The sequence below is a fragment of the Giraffa tippelskirchi genome, chromosome 1 (genome assembly GCF_054371585.1).
Source record: "Giraffa tippelskirchi isolate mGirTip1 chromosome 1, T2T-mGirTip1v1.2.pri, whole genome shotgun sequence".
Taxonomy (NCBI): Eukaryota; Metazoa; Chordata; class Mammalia; order Artiodactyla; family Giraffidae; genus Giraffa; species Giraffa tippelskirchi.
Window position 1 is genome coordinate 191,696,554 of NC_137275.1, and position 20,581 is coordinate 191,717,134.

Consider the following 20,581-nt stretch of genomic DNA (forward strand, 5'->3'; position numbering starts at 1 on the left):
AATACTGAAGTAATTATTGGAAAAATTGAGCAAGAGCGTGTAGGAGGCTTGCCCTGCCAGGGCTCTTCGAAAAAGTGACAGAGTTCCCACTGGCAGGATGCCTGCCCGTCTGCCGGGCCCCTCATTCAGAATGACATTCTCGACATCCTGGCATTGAAACTGAGCAGCCACCTGTCTGGTAATCTTGGGAGCAACCTGTGGCTGTCTTAAGCTTGACTGCCAGTGGGTTACAGGCCTAGGGGAGGTTCCAATGGGCATGGGCTCAGCCTCTTCCTGACATAAGGAATGCAAACCCACCGACCCAAGCTCTCTGCTCCCACTAAAACACAGGCTGGACGCCAGATCATCTGGGCAAGATAGCTGAGACTCCAGGCTGCTACCAAGGAAGGGACAACATGGTGCTAACTGGTTACATTTTAGCCCTCCAGCTCCCAGGATACACACACTACACTGGTACAAATACACTCCGCTCCTGGGAGGGCCCTGCTCACATACATTTTGGGAACCTACTAGGGCAGGAAGCTGGATAAGAGGGCCCCAGGGCAGGCATCTATAGAGAGGAGGAACTGAACACAATAGCGACAATTTACCGAGGGTTTAGCGATATTAAACTAGACTCTTGTTTACACTGCTTCGGCTAATCTTCCAAAAGAGTCCCCTGAAACAGGTAACTCTTCTTTATTCCCATTTAACAGATGAAAAACCAGAGGTTTAGGGACAAGACACGTGCCCAAACGCTTAGGAATAAAGTTAATCCACACTCAGGAGACCGTTGGTCTACAGAAGACAGAGATGTAACCTGGAAGGTCTGCTCCTTTCCCAGCTGGAGGCCTCATCATCACTTTTCTAAGCTAGAGAGGGTTACTCTGAGCTGCCTGGTAGTCCCTAACCAGAGTTAGCAGGGCGAAGGCTGCTAAGAGTTAGTAGGACTCAAACTCCCGAAACTTTTTGAGGTTTGGGCCAGAGCTGGGAAGTCTCCAAGGCCTTCTCCGGTTCTGGGGTCGGAGGGGCCTAACGGCTTTCCAAAACCGTGCCCGACCCAGCCTCCATGAATTCGAAGGGACTCACCTCCCGACCTCTCACCTCAGTCCAGCCCGGAACCTCTGTCTGGGGATTAGGGTCTCTGATCTGGAATAGGGGGACTGGCTGTCGTGGAAGAGGGCATGAGCGAACCTCTGTGGGGATCTTACCGAGCAGCGGGGACTCCTCAGGGCATTCGGTCAGCGACAGTGTTGTGGTGGAGGACACTGGGGCCGAAGTCAAGTTGCTCCCGGGGCCCGGGCCAGGGCCGGGGCGAGAGTCCGCGTCTGGGTTGGAGGCGGCCCGCGAGCGTGGCTTGGAAGAGTTCTGCAAAGGCGGCGGCGGCGCGGCCCCTCGCAGCCGGAGCTCCCCGGAGGGCTGCCCGATGGCGGCAGCGCCGTGAGAGCTGCCCTGAAGCGGTGTGGGGACTCCGACCAGCTGAGGCAGGCGTCTTAGGTCTCGGCCGGCCAGGTAATAGACGAGGGTGACGCCAAGATGCAGCGCGCAGACAGCCACGAGGAGGCGGCAGGCCCGCTGCAGGGACGCGCCCGGCATCGCGGTGCTGCCGCCCAGGAGCGGCTCCCGAAACCTCATCTTCCCGCCGCCGCTTTAAGAGGGGGGTGGGCTACCGCGGGGAGGGCGGCCCGCCCGCGGGCCGCCAGCCAGGCACTGCCAGACCACAGCAATTGGGGGAGGGACCCGGCGGTGGGGGGAGGCGAAGGAGCGGCGCCGGCGGGCAGGCGGCGGATCTTGGCGACTCCGGCCGGCTCAGCAGCCCAGCTAGCAGAAGTGCGCCCAAGGCGCGGGCGCGGGCGCGGGCGGGGGCGGGGCCGCCAGCGGGGCGGGGGCAGGGCCCCGGTGGAAGCTGAGTTTTCAGGACTGTAGCTGGAGGGCGGGGCCGCCTGGGGCGGGGCCGAGAGATGAGGGGCGGGGTCGAGCTAAGGGGCGGGGCCTGTGGAGGGTGGGCTACCGGGGCGGAGCCGTTCCGGGAGGCGGTTGGCAGCACGCAGGCTGCACGTTGCGCTCTTGGGTTCCCACGCTGCCTTCCTCTCAAGCCCGCACCGTGAGGATTCGGTCCCTACTAAGCCTCGCTTCCTCCTCCTCTCCCTCCGAGCTGCGCCCGAGAGGCGCCGCCACTTCCTGCGGAGCTAAAGAGCAGGGGTACGCGCCTGGGCCTGCGGCGCGGCGTCAGAGAAGAGGGAGAAGAGGGTAGGCTGGTGGTTGTCTGGAGTGGTTGGGGCCGCGGCAGCTTTCCAGAACGGGGGACCTCGGTAGACCTGGGGGGCGGTCAGGAAGAGGGGCGGAGAAAGGTTGCCCTGGAAACGGATTCGACGCCCAGAGGGAGGTAGGACAGCGGAAGAAGGATTCTCTGGGAGGTTCGAACCCCCTCCCTGGGCAGAGCTAGGTCCCTCTACCAAACTGGGAAGGTGGGGGGCCCAGCAAGGAGGCGTGGCTCACCTGGCATGCTGCAGAAAAGAAAGTGGACGAGTCTCTGCTTCTCTGGACTCACTCTCTGACAGCCCAGGCTAGGGGATCTCGGAGACCCACCCAGCTCGGATTGGGAGTGTGTGGGTGCCTGTTCTAGCGCATCCCACACCATGCGTTGCGTGGGAGGATGTCGAGGACCCCAAGTAACTCCTACGCTGCCATGCAAAGGGAGAGCAGCTGGCTTTATTTACAGTATGCACGGACCTGGACTCAATGCCATGAAGTAGGGGATTGTTTACATTTTACAGATAGAGTTCAAGGCTCAAGAAATTTAAGACTCTTGCTCAGCTGGTGAGAGGCAGAGGCAGAATTCTGGCTCTAAAACCATTATTTCCCACTTGTTGATTTGCAGATAAGGGCTGGAAGCTGTCTGGGTGAGAGATTTAGGCACTGAAGTCGCTTGCTTCAGATTTGACCCGGGCCCACCTGATTGCCCCAGTGGGCAGGCACCTCATTCCTGAGAAGGACTCATGGAGGTGCTATCACTTTGATGGATGCGGCAGCTGAGGGGCTGTGACAGCCTGCTCTAAAGTGCTACCACACACTGAGTTTCCTACAGCCAGTCAGACGCAAGTGTAACTGCTTTACGTTCGTTGCCTCAATCTTAACACCATGAAGTAGGCAATTGTTACTCTTGCCACTTCACAGATGAGAAAATTGAGGCTCAGGAGTTGACATGTGATTGTGATCACACAGAATCTACTTTCTTCACTTGGCTTTCTGGACACCACGCTTTCCTCACTTCACTGGCTGCGACTCTGTCTCTTTCGTGGGCTTCTCTTTCCTGGTTGTTGAAGGCCCCAGCCCATAGTCCAGGATGCTCTTTTCTGTGTACACTCCCTAGGGGTGATTTACAATATCTGCATGCTGATGACTGCAAAATTTTCTATCTCCAGCCCTGACCAACCAATTCATATTCAACTGCCTCTCCTACTGGCATCTCAAACTCAACACATTCTGCCCCCAACAACCTACTCCCTACACTCCACTCCATTCTTACTCACCTCAGAGAATGGTGTTCTCTACTGTTCATCTCACTGTTGTTCATCCATTTCCCCAAGCCCCAAGCCCCAAACCTAAAAGTTGTCTTTGATGTGCTTTTTTTATTCTTAAAGGCCATTTCCAGTCCCTCAGCAAGTCTTGTCAGTGCTACCTTCAAATTATCAGAATCAACCACTTTCTAACTCTGCTATAACCATCCTAGACCAAGCCACCATCATGGTGTCCTGGATTATAAACTAGACTCCTAATTGGTCACCCTGCTTCTACCTTCACCATGCCCCTTCCCCAATGTATTCTCCAAGCATGTAGGGAGATCACTGTAATCATAAATCAATTCATGCCACTTTATTTAGAAAAAGGGCTTCCCAGGTGGCCCAGTGGTAAAAAAAAAAATCTGCCTGTAAATCCAGAAGAGGCAGGAGACGCGGGTGCAATCCTTGGGTCAGGAAGATTCCCTGTAAGAGGAAATGGCAACCCACTTCAGTATTCTTGCCTAGAGAATCCCATGGACAGAGGAGCCTGGTGGGCTGCAGTCCATAGCATAGGGTCACAAAGAGTCAGACACATATTTAGAAAAAAATATGTATTTAGAAAAAACTCCACATCTGTAGAAGCCCTGTCTTATCTGATTTCTATCTCTATTCCTCTATCACTCTCTTCTGCTATCATCCTCCCATGCTCTACCTGCTTTAGCCACACTAACCTAATTGCTGCTATTCCTTGAACTTATCCTATTTCTTCCTGTCTCAGGATGTTTGTATTTGATGTTCACTTAGCCTGAAACACCTATGAAATGCCTCCTGTGCTCAGTCAATCAGTCGTGTCCACCTCTTTTCCACTCCATGGACTGCTGCCTGCCAGGCTCCTGTGTCCATGGGATTTTCCAGGCAAAGATACTGGAGTGAGTTGCCATTTCCTTCTCCAGGGGATCTTCCCCACCAAGGAATCGAACCTGCATCTCCTACATCTCCTGCATTGGCAGGTGGATTCTTTACCACTGAGCCACCAGGGAAGCCCAGTACTTAGCCTTATTTTACATTCAGATCTCTCAAATGTTACCTTATGAGAGAGGGCTTCTCAGACTAACCTATGTAGAATAGTTCCCCCAACCCACATCTGCTTAACCTGCTTGATTTTTTTCAGAGTAGTTATCACTACCCAAAATTAAACATTTAATTTATTGTTGTCTCTCTCTCTCATTAGAAGATCAGATACCTGAGTGCAGGAACTTTCTCTCTTGTTTACTACTATATCCTCAGCTCCTAGAACTGGACCACAGACATAGTTGGCACTGAATAGACATTTGTTAAAATACCTAGAATATTTTTTAAATGTATTATTTTACATATATGTAAGTATACTTCCCTGTAGCTCAGACGGTAAAGAATCGGTCTGCAGCACAGGAGACCCGGGTTCAACCCCTGGGTTGGGAAGATCCCCTGGAGAATGTAACAACAACCCACTCCAGTATTCTTGCCTGTAGATTCCCATGGACAGAGGACCCTAGCAGTCTATAGTGCATTCGGTCGCAAGGAGACACAACTTGGTGGCTAAAACTACTACTAAGTATATTAAATATTTTACATATTTTACAAATGTTATTAATGAATGCTTATGATCATCTTGATAATGTGGGAACGGGAGAGGGGAGGAACTATTGTATTTCGAACACAGAAGTCAAGAGTTGTTCACCAGGGAACTGATAAGGGTAAAGCTGGCCCCAACTGTCTATGCCTAGAGAAAAATGCCTGGCTATTGAGTGAAGATGGGTCAGAATAGTCCCCTTTCTGAAAAAGATGAAGAGAGGAAAATGGAGGTGTATCTTCTATCTGTCCAGAAAATGACCAAGAGAGAGAATCAAGGGGAGGTTAGGGGTCACAGACCTACCCAAAGACCCTCTCTGTGGCCAGAAGGCAGAAAAAGGAACCACACTTGCTTACTGTCCATCTCGGGAACATGCAGAGTCCACTGAGGCTTGACAGAGCCTCAACAGCTCCCCCATCCCAAGGTACCTAGAATTGGTCAGTTTCTTACTTCAGAAAGGTCCAGAAAGTCAGAAGCCACCCAGGACAACATTGCCCAGCTGTCTAAACCTGACCTGGAGTTAGAGACAGAAACAGACCCAAGATAACCTTCTTCAGTTCTTTTCCCTCTTGACTTTGTCAGATGAAAAATTAATACCACGAAGAGATACCAGAAGGAGGAAGCTGCAGTGCTGATTGGACAAAAGCTGGAATTTGGGTTTGGTGTTTGCCCATCCAATGCTGATCTTCCCAGAACAACCCAGCTGACTGCTTCTCCCCCCAGATTGCCTTCAACTGGTTAGTGACATTTCCTCTGCCCTTTTATAGTAGCCTCATTGCACCTGTCATTTTACATCTTTTTCACCCTAGTAGATGAGAAGAGCATAGAATAGTGCCTGACACATGGTAGATAGTTATTTCAGTTATTTATTTCTGTATAACACACCACCTCAAAGGTTAGTATCTTAAAATAACCATTTCTTTCTCACAGTTTTGTGGGTAAACTAGCAGTTCTGCTTCACGTGGTGTCAGCTGAGGCAGTGGCACAATTGGAAGTTCCAAAATGGTGTCATTCACAATGGCTGGCAGCTGGCACTGGTTGGGGGTTGGGTCAGAATTGGTCATGGATCAGGAGTCTCGGTTCTTCACGTGGGCCTCTCCATAAGGGCCGCTCACGTGGCTACTTTTTTCTCACAAACTGGACTGTGTGTTCCTGCAATGAGCATTTCAAGAACAAGTGGAGAAGATGCACATCCCAGAGGGCCTAGCCTTAAGCGTCAGGTCTGTGGGCATTTTCTTTCTTTATTCTCATTTTATATATTTATTTTTGGCTATGCCGGGTCTTCGTTGCTTCACACATGCTTTCTCGTTGCAGTGAGCAGGGACTACTCTTTATTGAGCTGCGCAGGCTTCTCACTACGGTGGCTTCTCTTGTGAAGCACAGGCTCTAGGCATGCAGGCTTCAGTAGTTGCAGCTCTAGGACACATGGGTTTCCTTAGTTGTGACACACAGGCTCAGTATTTGTGGCTTTCGGGCCCAAGAGTGCAGGCTCGTAGTTGTGGCTGCCTGGGCTTTGTTGCTTTGCAGCATGTGGGATCTTCTCCGGCCAGGGAGAAGTGTCTCCTGCACTGGCAGGTGGATTCCTATCCACTGTGCCACCAGGGAAGTCCGTGTGAGCATTTTAGATAAATTACACTGCAATTCAGATTCAAGGGGAGTGAAAATAGACTCTACCACTTGATGAGAGGAGGGGTAAAGAATTGGCAGCTATCCTTTTTAATCAACTGAAGTTTGCCCAGAGACCACAAATTATTTCAATTCCTCTCCCATGTAAAATACATTAATCTCCCCCACCCCAAATTCTCCAAAGGTTCATCCCATTATAACTTCAGGTTCAAGTCCAGAATTGTATCATCTATATTAAGTATGGTTCCTCAGGTTTAGCGATATATGAACTATAAAACAAATTGCCTTCTTCCTCTTCCTGATACTGAATAATTGAGTCCAAAGGCCATTAGGCAGGGATGAACAAGGTAGGAGTCCAAATGTCATAGGTGTGTCAGAGCCCAGGTGAACAAGGAAACGGAGTGAGGGCAGGGGAGTGGCAGCCCAGCACAGGATATCAAAGCCTAAGCAGAGTAAAGAGGGCACCCATGGAGTATTGGGGGATTTCTGTGAAGTAGGTCAGCCCACTGCAGGGAGTTGGAGTCCCATTGGGGTGAGGAGATTGTCAAATACAGGGAGACTGATTAAAAGTAACTGTATATAGGTAAAGAGAGTCACCCAAGTTTCTGACTGCCAGAGAAGGGAGTTACAAGTATAGACAAGTAGAAAACCGAAATGAACTCTAATACTTCACTGGAATTGGGGAAATTGCTGTGAATTCATAGTTTCAATACATAGATAATAAAATAAATATAGCTGTGTGTTTATATGTAAATATGAGTGAATACCTGGGGGAAGTCTTGAGGGCAGAAGCTTCCCAAAAGTTAGTCGCTCAGTCCTGTCCAACTCTTTGTAACCCCATGAACTATAGCCCGCCAGGCTCCTCTGTCCATGGGACTTCCCAGGCAAGAATACTGCAGTTGGTTGCCATTTCCTTCTCCGGGGGATCTTCCTGACCCAGGGATCGAACCCGGGTCTCCCACATTGCAGGCAGATTCTTTACTGTCTGAGCCACCAAGGAAGCAACCTAGCACCCAAATCTTAGTTTCTAAATACCATTCTCCAATAAAAGGATCTAGGTATTCTAGGAGGAAAGACTGATTTCAGGGATATTACAAGATGTGCCTGGAAGATCTTATGCCAGAAGGTAAAAAAGAACCCAAGCTCCTGATTTAAAACCCCCACCTCCCTGCAGTGTTTCCCTTTGGTTAACCATAAGTTTGTTTTCAATATCTGGAACTCTGTTTCTGTTTTGTGAATAAGTTCATTTATATCATTTTTAATTAGATTTCATATATGAGTGATATGTTTGTCTTTTTCTGTCTGACTTACTTAACTTAATATGATAATCTCTAGGTCCATCCATGTTGTTGCAAATGGCATTATTTTGTTCTTTTTTGTTGCTGAGTAGTATCGCAACGTATATATGAACCACATCTTCTTTATCCATTTCTCTGTTGATGGACATTTAGATTGCTTCCAGGTCTTGGCTATTGTAAACAGTGCTGCAGTGAACATTGGGGTGCATGAATCTTTTCAGCTTATGTTTTTCTCAGAGTGTATGCCCAGGAGTGGGATTGTTGGACCATATGGCAGTTCTACTTTTAGTTTCTTAAGGAACCTCCATACTGTTCTCCATAGTGGTTGTACAAGTTTACATCCCCACCAGCAGTATAGGAGGATTCCTCTTTCTCCATCTCTTCTTCAGCATTTCCTGTTTGTAGACTTTTTAATGAGGCCATTCTGACTGGTATGGGGTGATACCTTATTGTAGTTTTGATTTGCGTTTCTCTGATAATTAGTGATATTGAGCATCTTTTCATGTGCTTTTTGGCCATATGTATGTCTTCTTTGGAGAAAAGTTTATTTAGGTCTTCTGCTCATTTGGGTTCTTTGTTTTTCTGACATAGAGTTACATGAGCTGCTTACATATTTTTGGAGATTAATCCCTTGTCAGTTGCTTCGCTTGCAAATATTTTCTCCCATTCTGTGAGTTGTCTGTTCATCTTGTTTATAGTTTCCTTTGCTGTGCAGAAGCTTTTAAGCTTAATTAGGATAAAGAAACTTTAATGATATATTTACATAACTTCAAAGTACCTCTCCTACAAAACACTTGTAATTTCGATGGGAAACATTAGAGAAATCCAAGTTATGAAACATTCTACAAAATAACCATGCTGAAATCCTAAAAAAATTGTCACGGTCATGATCATCAAGGAAAGATGCAGAACTATTCCCCATTGAAGGAAACTAAAAAGAAATGGAAACCAAATGCATTACCATGATTCTGGAGTGGCTCCTTCTGCCATAAAGAATATTTTGGGGACAACCAGTGAAACCTGACTGAGGACTAAAGGTAAGATAATAGTAATACATAATATTAATTTCTTGATTTTGATTATTGTAGTTATGTCTTTACCGCTTCATCTAGTTCCAACCTAATCTAAAATAAAATGCGGTTTGGGGCGGGATTTTGGAGAGAGGCTAGGGTTCCGGACACCTGACCTTAAGATTGAAGAAGGAAATGGCAACCCACTCCAGTATTCTTGCCTAGAGAATCCCGTGGACAGAGGAGCCTGGTGGGCTGCTGTCCATAGGGTCGCACAGAGTCAGGCACGACTGAAGCGACTTAGCAGCAGCAGCAGCAGTCATATTGGAGATAATGAAGGACAGAGAAGCCTGGTGTGCTGCAGTCCATGGGGTCGCAAGGAGCAACTGAACAACAACAACAACTTATGTTGGAAATATGCACGTAAGATTTCAGGGTAATGTGGCATCGTATCAGAAATTTACTCTCAAATTGCCCAAAACAGCATTTGTACTAAACTTGCAACTTTTCTGTAAGTTATCTGTTTCCCTCATATCCAACATATAATGGGAAGACAGGGAGAGGAAAATCATAATAGAAACTCCCACTTAAAAAGGGGGTGATAAACATAGCAGTCCTTAAGACTTTAGGAAATCTAGGATTCTGTGGTGCAAATGTCACAATTTCCCCCTGCTCCAGAGTCCGGGAATATGATTCTCTGTGGTTCTTCACCCTCTGGGTTCTTGGCTCCATCCTCTGGGTCATTCCTCCTTTCCCTTGGTTTGCAGCAGAGTAATTTGTTCAGGCTGCTTCAGTGGGTGTCCAGTGCCCTCATTTCATTTTGAACTGTCTTTGTCTATTTTAGTCCAAGCTAGTGGTACTTATGCTGGTACAATTCTGTTAGGTGACGAGAAAATAAACAAAAATTTTGTGTATTTCCCATGAACCTTATTGAATTTCACTCCATTCGACAAAAACAACATCCCCAAGTCTCAACACAAGTTCCTCTCTTCTTTTGTGAGTCAGGGTACCGTCGGACAAATCCTTAAGATTCTTAGAAGCACTTTCATCTACATGAGAAGTCCATAAGGCACTGCTTAAAATCTTTATGAGATTTTACTGTCAAGAGTTATACAGTCATTCCTTGACCTTGAAACCAAACATTACTGGGAGTGTCCTAGAATTCCTTGACCTTGAAACCAAACATTACTGGGAGTGTCCTAGAATTAATCCTCCCTCTAGGTTTTAGTTTACTTTGAGTAAACTGTTTTTGCAGTTTGGGATTGGGATTTCTTAGAAAAACTAGGTGGTTTTCTGCTTTATACAGTGTTGGCTGGCGTATGGCCTCATTCACATGGCTAAAAGTTGGTGCTGGTTGCTGTCTGGGAGTTTAGTTGCAACTGTTAGCCAAAAGTTTCAGTTTTCCTTCATGGGGCTTTTCCACATGACTGCTTGGGCTTCCTTACAGCATGGCCACTAGACTCTAAGAAGGACTATCTCAAATACATAGGAGGAAGTGGAAGATCTCTTAAGGTCAAGTATTGGAAGTTATTCAGTGACACATGCACTACATTCTATTGGTGAGAACAAATCACAGAGCCAGCCCAGATTCAAGAGGAGGGGAAGTAGACTTCACCTCTTGATGAGAGATGTGGTAAAGAATTTGTGTCATTATAACATAAACAAACTGTTTCTCAGGATGGTACTCCCATCCACACTTGTTTTGAGTGCCCAGCTGTGCCTCTTCCCATGACCTGAAGTGAGGTTGGCTTCCTCCTCACATTCTTTCCCCCAAACCCACAAAGTGCCCCTAATGCTGGGTCTGTGCCCCATGAAGTGACCTTGGCCATCCATTCCCAGCAGGATCTATACCCAGAAAAGAATGTGTCCACAGTCTGTTGGGATGAGTTCTTTCCTCAAGTGCTACTTTCTTATACCCTGGAAGGGCCAGCAGAAGCCTGGGAACTGCTCTCAATGCTGAATCTGAAGGTCTGTTGGAATATCCTATCTGTCTTAATGCCATAATAATGCTACATAGCAAATAACCAACAAATCTAAGTGCTATAGGTGGCTCAGCTGGTGAAGAATCCACCTGCAGTGTGGGAGACCTGGGTTCGATCCCTGGGTCGGGAAGATCCCCTGGAGAAGGGAACGGCTACCCACTCCAGTATTCTGGCCTGGAGCATTCCATGGACTTTATAGTCCATGGGGTCGCAAAGAGTCAGACACGACTGAGCAACTTTCACTTCTACTTTTCACAATAAAGCATGTATTTCTCTCTCAAGTGTCCATGGGTTGGTTAGGTCAGCTCTGCTTAAGGCTGGAGATCTGTTGGTTGGCTAGGTAAGTCTACTCCATGAGTCTCTATTCTGTGTTACCTACCAAGGGCATGTTTTTTCACAGGGTAATGGCAAAAGCACAAGATGAGTGAGCAAATAAATCCAATGCCCCTTTGAGACTATGTTTGGAATGGTTGCTTCTACTCACACTGTGAGCCAAAGCAAATCACTTGGCCAACCCAACATTAGCAGGACAGGAAAATGTATTCTATCTCTAGAGAAATACAGGGAGTGGTAAAGAACTGAGAATAATGCAATCCTCCATTCCTTTTTTTTTTTTTAAATAACAGTGCACAATTTGCATTTCCCCTGATCTCCCTACCTCCAGCTTCCTGCCCTTCCCAACCTGGCCTATGGACTTGGTCAGATTTCAGAACTGGAAAGACACCAGCTCTTCCTTCATCCACACACAATAGGATTTTCTCACACAATACACTCTTGAGAGTTCATCCAGTTTTTTGTGCACACCTCCAGTGTCAGGGAGCCCATTATATTATGAGCCAGCCTGTTCCACTGTGGATATCACAGACCCAACAACTAAACCGTTCTCATGTTAAGCTGAAACTCACTAGTAGCAGTGATGCCAGCTATGTTCCATGGAGCCACAGAGAATAAACTGAATCTTCTTTCGCTTAATAGAAAGTAAAAAAAGATTTAAAAGGTCAGACATATGCCTTCTCCCAATATAAAGGCAGTTCCTCTCTAGGCTGACTCATATCTGTCATTTCTACTGTTCTTCATGCTTCATGGTTGAGTTCCTTCCCCGTCCTGATCATTCTTCTTTAACCAGACTCTAGCCTGTCACTTTCCTCCATAAAAGAACAGCACCTGCATCTGAATTCAACATTCCAGCTGGGGTCTCAAGAACAAAAGAGAGCAGGACTATCACTCACCCCCATAGTCCCATATACCACACTTTCACCAATGCTTTCTAATACAACTTTCACTTTGATATCCGTTAGAGACAGGGCTGAAGACAGAACCCTGGAACAGTGGAAACACCCCCTACAAGTTGACTTGGAACTTTTTAAATACAGTCTTTGTACCAATCAGTGTTTTTGACTGCATAGATAATCAATTATACCACTGCTCTGCCATAGCCATTACTGCCGGTAAACACTGAGCATCACCACCTCAGGATGGGTCAAGCTGCTGCTGCTGTTGTCATGACTACTTCCTACACTACATCCACCTCTTAAATTCACCTCCTAAAAATTAAAAGTCCCTGGTGGGAATAGCTGAGTCCAATTCACATGGTTGACCCCTGGCTGCAAGGAAGTAAAAAGGAAAGTCTTTCCCTTTATGCTTCTATGGGAGCCAGGGCAGCTTCCCTGGTGGCTCAGACAGTAAAGAATCTGCCTGCAATGCGGGAGACCCTGGTTCGATCCCTGGGTTGGGAAGATCCCCTGGAGGAGGGCATTGCAACCTACTCCAGTATTATTGCCTGGAGAATCCCCATGAACAGAGTAGCCTGGTGGACTACAGTCCGTGGGGTCGCAAAAAGTCAGACATGACTGAGCACAATACTATAATGGTATTGTTAGAAAATTCCTCCAAAATAAGATAGGGGTTTGCATGCTAAATGAACAAATGTAATGACATAGGTTCACTCCAGTGATTTAGCAGATTACTTTTCCTCTTAATTGTACTATCATCTAGGCTTCTCTGGTGGCTCAGTGGTAAAGAATCTGCTTGCCAATGCAGGAGACACAAGTTCAATCCCTGGTCCAGGAAGATGCCACATGTGTGGAGCAACTAAGCCCATGCACCACAACTACTGAGCCTGCTGCCCTAAAGCCTGGGAGCTGCAATTACTGACCCCACATGCCACAACTCAACTACTGAAGCCCTTGTGCTCTAGAGCCAGTTCTCTGCAACAAGGGAAACCACCAAAATGAGAAGCCCAAGCTCCACAACTGGAGAGTAGCCCCCACTCACCACAATTAGAGAAAAAGCCCATGCAGCAACAAAGACCCAGCATAGTCAAATAAATAAAATTAGTTTTAAAAAATCTGTTCTTAGATGAGAGCATAATTTGCAGAATCAACTTTTCCTTCCTGTAATGGACAGGTGTTAATTTTGTCTTCCTTGTATTCATTCCTCATTCTGGTAAAAGATGTCCACTCTTCCCCACGTGGTTGGAATAGTCTAACCTCACCACAGTCCCCTCAATGAACGGGAAATTCATATCAGCCCAAACAGAGTGCTGTTTCCCTCCAGTCGCAGTGATTCGTTCAGGAAGCAAAGGTCCCTTCCTCGCCAGAATTTTGGTAAATGTTGAGAAAAAGCCTCTTCCTTTCCTCTAGGGTGGCCAGCCCGGAGTTGTCAAGGGTATTGTATTAGTTTTCTAGGACTCCTGTGACAAATTGCCACACGCTTGGCAACTGAAAACAATAGAAATTTCCTCTCTCATAGTTCTAAAAGCTAGCAGTCCAAACACAGGATGTTTCCCTAGCATTTTCAGAGGCTCTAGGGAATATCCTTCCTTGCTTCTCTACCTTCAGTGGCTTCCAGCAACCTTGACCTTCCTTGGCGTCTAGTTGTGTCCCTCCACTCTGCCTCTGTTACCACATGGCCTTCTCTGTGTGTATCTCTCTCTTCTGCAGATGTATTCTCTTCTGATTGGGGCACCAATCACTAGAAAAAGGGGCCCAACCTTAATCCAGTATGACCTCATCTTGCCTTAACCAATTGCTTCTGTAAAGACCCTATTTCCAAAAAGATCTTTTCTGAGGGCTTCCTGAGTAGCTCAGTGATAAAGAATTCGCCTGTCAATGCAGGAGACACAGGTTCAATCCCTGATCTGGGAAGGTTCCACATGCCTTAGAGCAGCTAAGCCCATGAGCCACAATTACTGAAGCCCGCATTCCTAAAGCTTGTTCTCCACAGGAGAATCCATCGCCATGAGAAGCCTGCACACTGCAACTAGAGTGTAGCCCCGACTCACCTCAACTAGAGAAAAGCCGACACAGCCACTCTTTGTTAAAGACCCAGCACAGCCAAGAATAAATGAATAAATAAAATTATTTATTTAAAAAAATCTTTTCTGAGGTTTTGGGTAGACATGAATTTGGGAGGTACACTATTCAACCCCCTAAAACTACCACATGGGAAGAGCCTGCCTGAGAAGCCGAAAAGGAGGTGGGAGTGTGCCCTGCCATGGCCGTATCAGACTGCCCTGGACTCATCAGTAATGTGAACTGGCAAATCCCCCCTCCCTTTTCCCCCTTAGATCTGTTTGAAGTAACAGAAACCGACCACCACCCCTCCTTTTTCAAAACTGGAAAATCATTTGCACATGACCAATGTTCCAAACTTCTTCCTATTGCAGTCGTCCTCTAAAAACCTCTAACAGGGATTGTGCAATCTCACTTGGAAGTTCTCTCAGTGTCTTGGATTGACTTCATTTGGGCAGGAAACAAATTTATTTTGAGCAGCTGGATGAACTCTTGCAATGTCTTCCATTTTACAGACCACAAAGAGAAGTGGGCCCAGAAGTGAAGAGCGAGCACTGCCTACATTCCTGAGGCTTCTTGCCCCATTCTTGTCCCTCCCAAGACCCAACAGCATTTCTACCCATGGATTCTGTGCCATTCTCCTTCTCTTGGAATCTTCCAGGTATTGCATGAGTGAAGTTCAGACTTTACAATCAAAGAGACTGACAAATGGGTCATGTACCAAGCAGAGACAAAATTAGGGAGAAGGGTAAGGGATGCTTACCTTAGGCACACAGGTCAATGTGGGTCACTGGGCAGGTGAGTAGAGGAGAGACCATTCCTGGCAGGAATGAAGTTTCAGGAACCAGAATAGAAACTTGCTCCTGATGGGCCAGGTGGGCGGGGTCTTCCCTGGGCTTCCTTGAGAGCCACCCGGGCTGCCTGCCAGTCCTCCGCTGGGAATTTCCCAGTCTTCCTAATTGTGTAAGACTGGCCTTTCCAGAAGACACCTGTTCCCACTAAGCTCTGAGGGCTGAGGTGTCCCTGCTTTATTGCTGCCTGTTATTACAGTCTGAACTTCCTAAGTTTGGGCTTACCTGGTGGCTCAGATGGTAAAGAAGCTGCCTGCAATTCAAGAGACCTGGGTTCGATCCCTGGGTTGGGACGATCCCCTGGAGGAGGGCATGGCAACCCACTCCAGAATTCTTGCCTGGAGAATCCACATGGACAGAGGAGCCTAGTGGGTTATAGTCCATGCGGTCTCAAAGAGTTGGACACCACTGAACAACTAAGCACAGCACAGCACCTCCTAAGTGTCTGGGAAGAGCTGCTGCCAGCTGGTTGTTATTCTGCTGCTCTTTCCCAGTCAGAACACCACCCTTATTCTCTAGCCTTGGAATGTGAGGAGGAAGGTGGCCTGCAGGTTGGACCTGAAGTTGTTGACAGCAATCCAAGACCAGCCCTTATGTTACAGGCAGGATGGTCAACTTACCCCTACTTGCCCATGAACATGAAAGTCTGTTGCTAAGTCATATCTGACTCTTTGTGACCCCATGGACTATAGCCCACCAGGCTTCTCTGTGCATGGGATTCTCCCGGCAAGAATACTGGAGTGGGTTGCCATTTTCTCCTCCAGGGGGTCTTCTTGACCCAGGGATTGAACCCAGGTCTCCTGCTTTGGCGGGTGGATTCTTTAGCACTGAATCGCCATTCCAGTTTTAAAAGTGAAAATCAACATCCCAAGACCCCTCTCAGTTCTTGGAAAACTAGGAGGGTTAATCAGCCTAATTATAGACCCCCCAGGTTCTCAGTGGAAACCTGCATTAACATTGGGCCTCAGAGGCACCATCCCAGGTCTGGGGATTCTAGCCTCCAAATCCTACTCTCCTAAGTACTCCCACGCAACTGGCATTTCTAAAGCTGATTTCTGAAAATCACCACCTCTCTCCCTAGACCTGTAGGCAGTATGGCGAGTTAAGAGCACAGATTCTAAAGCCTCTCATTCACGAACTGGGTGAGCTTAGACAAGCTAGCTAACCTCTCAGTGCCTCACTAGAAAAATGGTATCAATAATAGTACATCTACTGTGCCATGGTGTTATGAAAAAAGTAAGAACAGTGCCCAACTATATAAATGCTGGCAATTATTTCCATGCCCTCACTTTGATCTAGTTAGTGCCTCCTCCCTCCAATGGGCACATGCCCACCTCTCCCTGGGCACACATCAGAGTCCCAGTGGCATGGTACAGACTGTGGGAGGACCCAGGCTGTCTCTAGAGACTTCACCTGGGCCTCTTCTCCCTGAGTTCCAAGATGGGGCATCAGAGGAGGGCCTGCTTTCTTTCATTTCTGGGCAGAATCCCTAAAGAAGAACACTCAAGGCGCCCTTTGGAAGGCGCAGCAGAAAGGGATGAGCAAAGGACCTCAAAGGATTGGCCAGCCCTCTGGTACTGACGGAGGTCCCCTGTGTCTCCAGTCCACCGCCATCGTGGTCGGCCGAGTCCATCAACCTGTTTCTCAGCAGCTGTGCTCTCACGCCTGTCAGCCAGAAGTAAGAAATTCCAATCCAGGAGTGTCCTCTCCTGACAACTTTGCCAACAATCACAGCATGCCTTGAGGGCTTACTATGTGTGCATGGTTGAGAAGTGACAGAGTCCCTGCAGACGGCTAATCCTCACGACCACTGACAACTGGAGGTGGGGGCCGAATGCCCACAGAGCCACCCTGGCCTGCGTTCATTTCCTCCACTCTGTTCAACGCTGGGAAGTATACACACCAACGCTGGCTTTATGTGTCACAGTGAAAGCAAACCCCAATGCCCTGGTGCTGGATTTCAGGTCCTCTAAGGAGAAAACCCTGGGAGTGCCTGCAGGTCTCCCCACCTCCCCTCAGGACAGCCACACCAGGCCAGCTCTCAAAGGCCTCTTGTGTCTCCCTTTTCTCTCATCTTTCCCCACTCTGATAAATGTCTTGGGATTAGCCCTTCTGTGTTTATTGGATGAGCAATTTGTGTCTGTCTGAAAAGCTGCGTCTGAATAATATTTGGCACGAGCTGAAGAAATGTGATCTGCCACGTTCCCCTCCAGGCAGCTCTCAAGCCAGCACATCTCCTGCCAACAGGGCTGCACAGCTCTGCAGCTGGGTCTCCAGCCGAAACATGTGTGTGGAGTGGGAAGCAGGGAGGGGAGTGGGTAAAAGGGTGAGGGAGGTGCCTGGGGTGGCACCAGAGTCCCCAAGCAACAGAGGGATAGGGCAGCCTGAGCAAATCTGCTAGTCATCCTGGAGCCCCGAGAATAATTTGAGGACAGGCCCCCATGTGGCTCAGGAGCCCAGATGGTTACCTGGGCCCAGAATCCCAGGTGTGAACAGCAGCTAAGGAGATTCAAGAGAGTCCAGGAGTGTCTGGAAGCTCTCAGGCCTGGAGTGGCCGTTAGGGCTGGGCTCCTGAGGTCTGAGTGTTTGTGTGGGACAGGGAGAGGTAGGAGGCTCTGAGGTTGTTTAAATGTTTCCTCACTCCATCTTTACAGGACCCCTGGGAACTGGGGGGCACAGAGCTTGCAGTGAGAATCAGGCAACCCAGCCATGACGTGCTGCAGAGCGTGGAGGAAGAGGAAATTTGGTGGATGTGGGTGTGTCAAGAACCTCCACCCCCACTCCACCCCACCCCAGAAGCCACTATTATCCCTCCTCTGCACCCTCTCCACTCCTATCTTAGGGCCCACATCACTTCTCCTCGAATCCTGTGACTCGAGTCTCCATCCTTCCACCACCTCTGCCCCACTCTCTCCCAGCCTGTGATCAGACTGAAGGCAGGACATCGTCCCTGGGCCCCTAACGGCAAGCACAGGAGGAGAAGGATGCTGAGGAGGCATCAACCCTGGTTTACTGAGTCAAGGGATGAATAAGAGAAGCTGGGAGCTCAGACCTCAGTGGTCACAGATGCTCAGGAAGATAGCAGATCAGGCGGAAGCAGCAGTGCAGAATTGGTTCAGGAGTCAGAACGGAGCTATAACAAGCCTCAGGTCTGCCCACGGCTATGGGGAAGGCTGGCCCCTCGGGACGGGCCCCTTGTGGCCCTTTGTATATCTATCTTAGCATTCCACACGGTTCCATCGTGTGGAACCAACCGGGTTTCCATCCATTTGATTAGTGTGTTTTGAATCTCTCCCTTGTACCATACTCCATAGGGTACCATCTGTCCCCTCAAATAGAAAAAAAAAAAAGCAGCGGTACCATAAAAAGGTAGGAGCAATCTATGCTCTCACTGAGGCACAGGGAGAAGGCTATAAAAATTCAGGAGGGAAAGAGGTTAATTTGACTTGAAGGAGCAAGGAAGTCTTCATGGGGATGGGGCAATCCATAAGACCTCAACCTGGACCAAAGTGCACCCGCACCCCAAGAGTGCTGTTCATCACTACCCACGCCCTCCAACCCTCTGCTGCTGCTGCTGCTAAGTCGCTTTAGTCGTGTCCGACTCTGTGCGACCCCATAAACGGCAGTCCACCAGGCTCTGCCGTCCCTGGGATTCTCTAGGCAAGAACACTGGAGAGGGTTGCCATTTCCTTCTCCAGTGCATGAAAGTGAAAAGTGAAAGTGAAGTCGCTCAGTTGTGTCCAACTCTTCGTGACCCTATGGACTGCAGCCTACCAGGCTCCTCCATCCATGGGATTTTCCAGGCAAGAGGACTGGAGTGGTGTGCCATTGCCTTCTCCTCCAACCCTCTACCTCTCCCCAATCCCCAGCCCAAGCACATACCCATTTTGGTGCCCATGGCTGATTTTGCCAACTGATCCTTTACTCTTTCTTTAAAAAAAATTTATTTATTTGACTGTGCCAGGTCTTAGTTGTGGCATGTGGGATCTAGTTCCCTGACCAGGGATGGAACCCAGACCCCCTGCATTGGGAGTTTGGTGTCTTAGCCACTGGACCACCAGGGAAGTCCCTGATCCTTTACTCTTTCACTGAAAACAGGTATGTCCACAGAATCCTTCTCAACATGGCAACACAGCCAGATGATCAGAGCAGGCATGTGGCACACATTTACCATCCCTCACCTAGGAAGGTGTGTACAACTGGGACTTGCAGAGATGGGAGACAGAGGGAGCAGGACGAGCAGAAACACCGAGGTGGGGAAACACAGACATATGTGATGAAGGTGAGTGGCCTGGCATGGGTAAGTTTCATGAATGAGGACCAGGGAACAACATGGCTGAGAAAGTAGGCTGAGGTAATATCTGGATTAGGGTCTTGCCAGGCTAAGGCTCGTGGGCTCAGGCCTGGGAAGGGGGCAGAGGCAGTCTGAACTGAGCTATTGGGGGAGACATTCTGGCGGCAGTGGGCAGGGTGGGCTGGGGTGGGGAGAAGCTGGAGGCAGATAGAGCAGAGTCTCAGCAGACTGTCTTTGGCAGCCCGTGACAGAGGCCCCTCTGAGCTCCCGCGGCACTTGGCAGAAACATCTGCTCCACACTCGCCCCGCCGTCTCTCTTGGAGCTGTCTCCTGACAGCCTGATGGCCCCCACAGCCTGCAGCTCCTTGACAGCAGGAACTGTCTGCTGCCTCTCTGGGGCCCCAGGCCTGACATGGTTCTTGGCAGGTGCTCATTAGATATTTGCGAAGTTACTGAATAGGGCAGTGAAAAAAAGAACAAGGGGTGTACAGAGAAGGGCACAGATTTCCGGGATAACATCCTGTTTAGCAAGTGCAGTTCCTTGGGCTGGGCGTGAGCACAGTGGTCTCTGGTGTGTGTAGAGAAGCTAAAGTCTGTGTGGGCAGCACAGGCGGGGAAGGAACACCAGTTCATATCTAGAGGCTGGGGATTGCCGTGAGTGTGTGTGTGCATGAATGTGTGTGTGTGTGTATGTGTGTGTGTCTTAGGGAGGGCTTTTCAGAGAGGTGGACAGACAGGAGACCCCATAATCTCTACTGTCCTAAGGTGCCTTAGGAAATGTACTCAAACTCTTTTGATTGCAAGTGACAGAAACTCAATGAGGGCAATCTTAGAGAAAATGGGTATTTATTAGCTCATAAGGTGCCTTTGGAGACAGCCAAAACTAAGGGTTCCAATAATGTCCATCTCTTTTCGCTTCTAATGTCAACTTTTCTCCACTGGTCAGTTAGCCTCATTCTCAAAGCCGGGCTCCCTTCACAGGCTGGAAACACGGCCAGGAGCCTGGGTCTCAACACGTAGGAGTTTCCCTATCAGAAAGGCACCAAAGGCTTCTTTTTTCATGTCCCAATTTCAGTTCCCAGGAAAGGACTGTGATTGGCTCTGTTCATGTGAGGAGCCTGCCCCTGGCCTAA

The 20,581-nt window shown here is 48.5% G+C and overlaps 1 protein-coding gene and 1 long non-coding RNA gene across 6 annotated transcripts in view; one reads left to right on the plus strand and one right to left on the minus strand.

Moving 5' to 3' along the window:
- B4GALT1 (beta-1,4-galactosyltransferase 1) overlaps window positions 1–1,813 on the minus strand; it is a 54,178-nt gene extending 52,365 nt beyond the window's left edge. For all 4 annotated transcript variants that reach the window (XM_081518647.1, XM_081518627.1, XM_081518638.1 and 1 more), the window contains exon 1: window positions 1,191–1,813. In XM_081518647.1, coding sequence (XP_081374773.1) covers window positions 1,191–1,614 — 424 coding nt within the window. In that variant the 5' untranslated portion in view covers window positions 1,615–1,813. The remainder of the gene's footprint in view (window positions 1–1,190) is intronic.
- A 170-nt stretch (window positions 1,814–1,983) lies between these two features.
- Window positions 1,984–19,436, plus strand: LOC145516876 (uncharacterized). Of its 2 annotated transcripts, none has more exons than XR_014061830.1 (5): window positions 1,984–2,229; window positions 5,677–5,831; window positions 14,819–14,964; window positions 16,639–16,832; window positions 19,253–19,436. It is a non-coding gene; the product is annotated as an uncharacterized LOC145516876 (long non-coding RNA). The 2 variants fall into 2 exon arrangements; XR_014061831.1 differs by lacking the exon at window positions 19,253–19,436 and adding an exon at window positions 17,809–17,906.
- The last annotated feature ends 1,145 nt before the right edge of the window (window positions 19,437–20,581 follow it).